At 46.6% G+C, this 8,730-nt stretch overlaps 1 protein-coding gene across 3 annotated transcripts in view; it reads left to right on the top strand.

The window, feature by feature from the left end:
* The window catches only part of LOC124312263 (titin-like), a 66,538-nt gene that overhangs the window by 29,327 nt on the left and 28,481 nt on the right, over positions 1 to 8,730 (top strand). For all 3 annotated transcript variants that reach the window (XM_046776719.1, XM_046776721.1, XM_046776720.1), the window contains exons 18-25: positions 3,828 to 3,902; positions 4,867 to 4,971; positions 5,065 to 5,247; positions 5,333 to 5,492; positions 5,559 to 5,616; positions 5,685 to 6,071; positions 6,152 to 6,841; positions 6,903 to 7,335. In XM_046776719.1, the coding sequence (XP_046632675.1) occupies positions 3,828 to 3,902; positions 4,867 to 4,971; positions 5,065 to 5,247; positions 5,333 to 5,492; positions 5,559 to 5,616; positions 5,685 to 6,071; positions 6,152 to 6,841; positions 6,903 to 7,335 (2,091 nt within the window). The remainder of the gene's footprint in view (positions 1 to 3,827; positions 3,903 to 4,866; positions 4,972 to 5,064; positions 5,248 to 5,332; positions 5,493 to 5,558; positions 5,617 to 5,684; positions 6,072 to 6,151; positions 6,842 to 6,902; positions 7,336 to 8,730) is intronic.

Here is an 8,730-nt window from a genome sequence, read left to right on the forward strand (position 1 = left end):
AGACTGTATCGGGTCTTTAAATTCCCATTTCTCCGTGCGTGGGCTGTTGTGGAAAATGGGCCAGTCAAGAAGGCAAAGGGTGACATACAAAAATAGACGGATAATTCTGAAAAAGTAGCCGAGAGATTAGATGGAAGCGATGCTGCTGGGCTATGCTGCGCTTGCGCCTAGCCACAGCCGCCGCCATTTGGCAACGCGTCCAGCACTCTCTGCTCTACGCCGAATATATGCGACGGTATGCGGCCGATTCGGCCCGTCACACCGAATTAAAGGAATGTAGGTCTCAAGCCAACACTTTCGGATTGATCATTTCTGTTGACTTTGCGATATTTCGCTGTCGTCGTTTTATTTTATTATTTTTTATTTGTTTGGAAAATCTTTTTCTATTCGACTTTGGAAATGTTTCAACAATTTCTGCTCTCGTCGATAAGGTTCGATAGTTTATTGAAGCTTATTTTCTTTACAATGCCCTGTCCGGCAGCCGCTGGCATTTCATCCGCCGAAGCTTGGCCGAAAACATTCCAAAGAAACAAAAAAAAAAAATCTAAATTTAACTCTGAAGAAAATTGAAATTTAATGACTTGAAAATGACTAGCTATCAAAAAGTAGATCATAAAAATCTGGGAAACAATCGGTTGTAACAGCCTAATTTATTGAAGGCCTCGGGTCAAATAACTGTTATAAAGAACCTCCATCTTAAAAAAAAAAAAACTTTCCCTGGTAGGTGGCCTGATGCTGGCCAGCAGTCATTTGTTATAATTATATTCCAGTGAGTTAAAATGCGCTCTCTATTCCCAGCCGACTATATATATACTGTACATATATTTCAAAAGGCAATGAACACGTCCAACTACCTCTAACTAGCTGGCCATTTCTCCCGACTCCCGTATAAGTCCATCTCTCATTCCGGCTCTCAAATAATTACGCCACAAAGGTGCATAATTTACGACCGGACATTTTTTTCCCCCAAAAAGTTATTTACGGCCATCCATCCTTGTTAAACACAGACCGTTATTCATGTAGCTGCCAGTCGTTAAATCATTATGAATTGCTTTTCACGAAAATGCTGTCATTTATCAAAGTATAACCTAAATAACCTAAATAACCTAAATGTTATTTATTTCAAATCAATTTGAATGTCTATTTTCTTATTTTTCCAACAGCCAAAGGTGAGGGAGGCGAAGCGCCGCGCTTCGTTCTGCCGTTGAGTCCCATCCGGGCGTCGGATGGCGAGCCCACCAAGTTAATCTGCACGCTGACGGGCAAGCCCATCCCGCAAATCACGTGGTATTGCGGGCAGCGCGAGATCCGTCCGTCGAGAGATTTCCAGCCGGCCTTCGAACCGGCGACCGGAGCCGCCAGTTTGACCATCACCGAAGTCTTCCCCGACGACGAGGGCGTCTACCGATGCCGGGCCACCAACACCCACGGAACGGCCGAGTGCGAAGCCCCTCTCACCGTTGGTAAGTTAATCCGCCTCCGCCTGCCTAGCAGCTGGAAACCGGAAAGAAAGTAATTTGATGAATCTTATATCCAACAGGTGACATGATAGTGGTGAGCCATCAAGAACTGGTTCGAGCTCCGGTTATCGCCCAGCCGCTGGAACCCGATCGGGTCGAGACGGGCAGCCGTAAAGTCATGACGATCCGCTTCGACGGCTACCCGACGCCGGAAGTCAAATGGTACCACAACGGGCGTGAAATCCAGCAGACCGAGAACCGACTGGTCACAACCTTCAAAACCGAGTCGACGCTGGTCGTCGTCCGCTGCGACGCCGACAGCGCCGGCAAATACGAGGCCCGGGCCATGAACGAGGGCGGAGAGGCTCGGACGTCTGCGTCCATCCAGCTGGCCGACGGCAAAGCGACGGCCCAGCAGCCACCGAAATTCCGCAAAGCCCTCCGGCCTCAAATCGTTCCGGAGAGCGAAGCCATCGTCATGGAAGTCGAAGTGGACTCGGCGCCGGAATGCGTTTTCAGCTGGAAGCAGCACGGGCAAGTCGTCCGGAACACGGAGGCCATGCAGATCGTCACTCAGAACAACCGATCGACGCTGTTCATTCCGGAATCCTTCGTCGAGAACAGCGGCATCTACACGGTCAAGGCGGAGAACGCCGCCGGATCGGTGGCCTCCACCGCCACGTTGACGGTCGAGCGCCAGCTGCTGGCCGAGGAATTCACTCCGCCGTTCATTGTCAAAGAACTTCCGCAAACCAAAGTCATGGACGGAGAAGAAGTCCGACTCATTTGCCAAGTATAAAAATTTGATTTCTATTTTCATTTCCAGCCCAGGCTCATTCTTTTGTTGAATTGAATACAGGTGAATGGTACACCTATGCCGCGGATTAAATGGTACCACAACGGCCAGCCCGTCCGCGAGCACAATGGCGTGATGATGTCGCTATCGCCCCAAGGAGAAGCCGTTCTTCGATTGGCCGAAGCCTTCCCGGAAGATGCCGGAGTGTACGAATGCAAGGCCGTCAACCGTGCCGGCCAGATCACCACCTCGACAACTCTTCAAGTCGAAAGTATGTCACCTGGAACACAATTCATTTCATCAATTTGATTGACAATTATTTTTAAAAATAGGATACGAGTACATCCCGGATTCGGAGAGCGCTTCCATCACTGCCGGACCGTCGGTCGGCACTTGGGAGGACTTGACGGGCCCTAGCGGCTCCGAGGACGACTTGCTCAGCGACAAACCGGTGGTGAATAAAAAGTCGGTCAAAACCAAAACGGAGAAGAAATCGGCAAAGTTCCAGCCGCAAGAGTCCAAGGAAGAAGAGCTGGTCCAAGATTCCGGATCGGCTCCGCGCTTTGTGGTGGCCTTGCCTCGCCAAGTCGACGTCAAAGACGGCCAGCAAGCCAGGTAATACAACCCTATAAACTTATATACAAGGGGAAAATAGTACTTAACAATAATAATTCAATTTCGAAATTTCGAATTGGACAGATTCGAGGTGAAAGTGGAGAGTTATCCAAGGCCGTCGGTGTTCTGGTATTTGAACGGCAAAGAGATCCAGCCGTCCAAGGATTTCGGCATCGATCACCTGGAAGACGGGACTTCCATTTTGACGCTGGGCGAAGTCTTCCCGGACGACGCCGGCGAGCTCATGTGCGAAGCTCACAACGACAAGGGCGTCGTCACCTCCATCACTCACCTCAATGTCACTGGTCAGTTTTGCCTGTTTCTTCTCTTTACGCAATTTTTTCGCTGTAAAAAAAAAGAAAATAATTTTTATTTTAGTTCCGGCTGATTTGTATAATAAAAAAATTCAATTGCAAATAATTTAATTAAGACGCTAATCAACTTTGGTTTCTTTTTTGTTCCCAATTTGTTTCTTTTGCAGCTTCACGTAAATCTTCCCTTTTACATTCCTTTATCCACCTATTACACCCCGCAACACACAAACACACAAACATTCATCTTCTTTTTATATATATTTTTTTAAACACGCGCTTATTCTTCAAAAAACCAAACTCATGTTGTTTCATATTATCGCGCTTATTTTTCTGTTTGTCCGGGACTAATGCATAAAAGAGCCTTTCCGTTTCTTTTCTTTTTCCAAGTTTGCAGGTTGTTTCTTGTGTTTGTATCGCGGAGAAACACAGACACACAACGGCTTTATATATAATTTAATCATTTTTCTCTATTCATTGATTCCTCATGTGATATGAATGACTAACCCCATTATTTGCTTCTATCTCCAAATTGGCGCATATTCTAATCACACACGCCCACAACATTTTGACATGTTTTTTTTAAATCTATTCTAATCCGAATTTTTTAATTTCTTTTTTGTTGTTGAAATTACCGCCCGACAGAATACAAGGACACGCCCACGTACCGCAAGCCGGAATGGGTGACCAAGATGGAGATCGTCCGCGCCCAAATGCTAGGTAATATTAGTAATCCGTCGCTTCCGGTGATGGTGGTGCCGAGGATCCGGCTGAACCACATCGGCTCCGACTCGGAGCGCAGCATGTCCATAGATAGCGCCACCATGCATGAACTGATTAGCAAGTGCCACTCGATGGGCGACGTGTCGACGGGCAGCGACTCGGTCTTCATCTCCGACTGCGGCTCCAGTCGCCGGCCCAGCTTGAGCAATTTGAAAGCCTCCAGCACCGAGTACGACACCCTCATCCCGCATGTCCCTTCTCCCATGTACAAATCCGACCTGAGCGTCTCTTCGGCCTCCATCTTCGCCCAGTCCGTCCTGTCCGGTTACCTGCACTCTCACAGGCAATCGATCACGGCGGCCATCGAGGCCATCGGCGGCCCGACCGACGACGACGACGATAACAAAACGCCAACTCCTTCTTCCGGCGAGGAGGAGGAGGAGGAGGATGAATCCGACACCAGCACCTACCCCGACGAAAGCGAAGATGACGAGGATGAAGAAGAAGATGAACCGGAACAAACCATCCGGCCGGAAGAGGACATGCCTCGGTTGGAGGTGCCCCGCACGTTGAATTTCTCCACCATGTTGTCGCCGATCCAGGAGAACGGGGAAACGCCCACCTCCGAGTCGGCCCAAGCCCTCGACCCCGCCCACAAAACCCAAAGTCTGAAAACCTCCATGACCGACCTCATCTCCGCCTCCAGCATGGAAGATTTGAAGGAATTCCTCATGCTCGAAACCATGTACGACATATCCTAATATAAAATGCACGCCGCTAATCATTTTCCTATGTGTCTGATGTACATAGTGTGAATACAAAGAAAATTTTTTAACTTTTTATGTTTGGCATGATTGCACGTTCATTTTTTCTTTTCCTTTTTTCTTTTTTTTTGAAATTCCCGCCGCATGGAAAATGTTTTAATTTTGGTTTTTCGGGTGGTTTGAAACATCGTTTGCAGAGTCGATCCAGCCTCCGCAATTCACGACGGAGATTGTCGACGCTCGAGTTCAAGAAGGCGAAGAGGCCAAATTTGAGTGCCACTACGCCGGAAATCCTAAACCAGGTGAATAACCAAATAAGAAAAAAAACTTTTAATTTTAAACGATCGATTTTTCATCGAAATGGAAACGGGAATTTTGTTTTTTTCCCCACTCAGATATCTGTTGGTATTTCAACAACAAACTGCTCAACCCCAACCCGAACATCAAGATCCGCATCACGGACAGCACGACTTCGTGCACTTTCCTCGAAGTCGACCAAGACCTGGAGGGCGAGTACATGTGCAAAGCCACCAGCAATTCCGGAAGTCACGTGACTAAAGCTCGTCTTCACGTTCACGGTATAGCCGATTTTTGATCGCGGCAACATCCCGGCAGATTTGTTTTGTTTGTTTTTTTACTGGTAATATTTTGTTGATTGTAAAGAATTGACTGGCGAGGCCAAGAAGATTTGGATGGCCAAAAAGGCTAAAGTGGAGGAGGAAAAGGTTCGCGTCAAGAAAGAGAAGGAGGATAAAAAGCACAAGAAAGATAAGGGCGCTAAGCTCACCAAGGAGGAATACCTGAAACAGGCCATGCACGAAAAGTTAGTCGCCAATTCATTTCTTCCTTCCAGGCTCATCGCATTCTAATCTTTTTTACAAAATAACAGAGAATTGGCCAAGGCGGAAGAAGCTAAGAAGTTGGCAGCTGTCGAAGAGGCCAAATTGGTACATTACAAATCAAAAAAATCAAATCAACTCTAATTAATTAATTATTATCTTTAAAATATAAAAAGGCCAAAGAGGAAGCCGAGAAGCAACCGAAACCTGAAGTGAAAATCAACAAAGCCAAAGCTCAACGGGAAGCCATGATCGAGGAAGGACTCAGCAAATTCGTGGAGTCTCAAGCCCTGGGTCTCAAAGCCCTGCTGGAGATGACCGAAAGGAAATCGCTCAACGTCACCGAAGTGGTGGCCCAGGACAAGGCCAAAGAATTCGTTCCCGACGAGGCTCCATTCAAGGAATTCGTCCAGATTGAAACGATGCTCAAATCGGGCGTGACCGTCGATCAGATCGTCACGCTCGGCGCCCTGGGCAATCTACCCACTCTGACGGCCCCCGAAACCCAGAAGGCTCTTGTCCGTCTGGTGGAGGATCAAGGATTCCGGGCCGTTGTCCTTCAGGTCTGAATTTTTTAAATTGAATAATTATTTGATACGAAACGTGAATGATTCGAACGAATTTGGACGTTTTGGATGGATAGGGCATCGTTAAAGAGGTGGCCCGACTGGCTCCTGAGGAGCCCATCGGCATGAAGGCCGTCCTGAAAGCCATCGAGACCAAGAGCGCCAACATGGAGGACATTGTGGTGATGGCGACGCATCCGGAAGAGTTCAACTTGGAAGCCCATCCGGTGCCGGAGATGGCGACAGTCTCGACTTTGTTGAACGAGGGCATCTCCTGCGAGGAGATGTTGACCATCGTCAAAGCCGGAGAGCTGCCGGCCTTGAACCTACCGGAAAATCAATGGGCCTTGGTCCAGATTATGGACAAGCTCGGCCAGACGGCCATCATCTCACAAGTAATCGTCGAGGAGCCGGCCCTCAACCTGCCCGCCGAAATCAACGAAATCCCGCAGACGGTGGAGGAGAGGCTCGACAAATTCGTGACCAATCAATCCATCGGATTGAGGGCCCTGATCGACCTCTCCATTCAGGAGTCGATCAACGTCAGCGAAATGGCCACTCTCGACAGGGTCCAGGAGTTCCCGCCGGACCAAGCGCCTTTCCAGGAATTCGTCAACATCGACACCATGCTCAAATCTGGCGTCAAAGTCGACCAGATTGTGGCCCTGGGCTCAACCGGAAATCTCCCCGTTTTGACCGCGCCAGAGACCCAAAAGGCCCTGGTTCGAATCGTCGAAGATCACGGCTCTAGGGCCATCGTTCGCGAGGTAAAAATGATAATAAGTCGCATAGAATGTTCGATTGATAACAAATTTCGATATTGTTTAGATTACCGTGAAAGAAGCCGCTAAACTGTTGCCGGAAGAGGCGATCGGCCTAAAGGCAGTGCTCAAGGCGGTCAAGACCAAAAAGGCCGACATCAAAAACATCGTCGAAATGGCCATCCACCCGGAGGAATTCGGTTTGGAGGCCACTCCGGTGCCCGAAATGGCCAGCGTGTCGACTCTGCTTCACGAGGGCATCTCCTGCGAGGAGATGTTGACCATCGTCAAAGCGGGCGAACTGCCGGCCTTGAAACTGCCCGAGACCCAGTGGCCACTGATCCAAATCATGGACCGGCTAGGCCAGACGGCCATGGTCTCGCAAACCATCATCGAGGAGCCCATGCTGGGACTGAAGATCGAAATTCCCGAGCTGGCCACGTCCATCGAGTCGACCGTCGAGCCGCTCTCCACGGCCGTCGTCGAGGTTCTACCGGACGGTAAGTGCACCGATTCGCCTGTTTCTTAGAAGTTCATTTTCGGGTATTATCTATACTTTAAGTTGTGTAAATTATAAGGCGTTGCATGTCGGGTTTTTATGTATATTAATTCACTTTGAGCTGAGCCAATTATTGTTGTTTTTTTGTGTTGGATTGTTTTTTCTTCTTCTTTAAGTTCTTATATTTTACTCTTAAGTTTTTCACGTATAATTCGTTAACACGGCAATGAATGATCTTCGGCATCGACTTCTACAACAAATTGAAACATATATCTGCCTCAAAAGCTATTCAAATAACCAAGCAAGTGTGTGTGAAGTGATAACCACCAAAACAACAAATCTAGTTTTTCTTCTTCTCAAGGAGTCTTCTCTACTCTAAACAAAAACAAAAATCGCTTTCAGCTATAAAAACAAAAACAACAAACAAATTAAAGTCTTCTGCTTGGCATGACCTATAATTCTCCGAGGAGTTGGTCTTCAATTGATATTTTGATTGCTAAATTTTGCCTCTCACCTGTTTCATTTATTATGCAAAAAAAAAGTGCGGGTTGTTTAACCAACAAGACTGGACCCGTTCACTGGAAATGCTTTTTCACAACTATTCTCTCTCTCTCTTTTAACTTTGATAATATTCTCTGCTATAATTTCTAATGCTGCAACAACAAGCGCTCGAAAAAAACAAACAAAATAACGCTGATGCAGCAAACATCTTAACTTTCGACGCTTCCTCTTTATCTGCTTCTTCTTCTTCTGGGTTGTGTCGACAACATCAACATGGTATGTGTCAAGGAATCGATGTAATCACTCAATTTACCAGAGAAGTTCCACGATACTGTTTCCAAGCGCATAAAGCAAAAAAAAAATTCCATTTTATAAAAAAAGTTCCATTATTTTTCACGATTTGCTCAAATGATTTTAAAAAATTAACTGCAGTGTGCAAACAGATCAGGAATTTAACTTCTCTTGTAAAAAAAAATTCACGATTCCTATCTCATGTAAAAAAAAAAATTTAATGGTATGCGGTCTAACTATCACACAAATGTCTCGTAACGTTTTCGCTGGTGATCTCAATGATGAACACTGTGCTAATTAACTTCACTCTGCGACACTTTTTCTTCACACGAATCATAAAAATTATCATTTTTTAAACATGCCACTCTGTTCACTCACAAACACGCACAAAATATGGCTTTCACGGAAGTGTGACTTACAATTGTGTCGGCCTCTCTCTTTAAAAAAATCATCACGCGGCGCGTGCCAGCAACTTCACCGTTCATCGTGTGGTTCTTCGCATATAACAACCACCATTTTCGGTTATTTTCTTTTCTATCATTTGGTTCATTTTTGGTTATATTTTTATTATCACTCACTGGCTTCTTTTTTCACCTTTAACACT

Source organism: Daphnia pulicaria, chromosome 8, assembly GCF_021234035.1.
Source record: "Daphnia pulicaria isolate SC F1-1A chromosome 8, SC_F0-13Bv2, whole genome shotgun sequence".
Lineage (NCBI taxonomy): Eukaryota > Metazoa > Arthropoda > Branchiopoda > Diplostraca > Daphniidae > Daphnia > Daphnia pulicaria.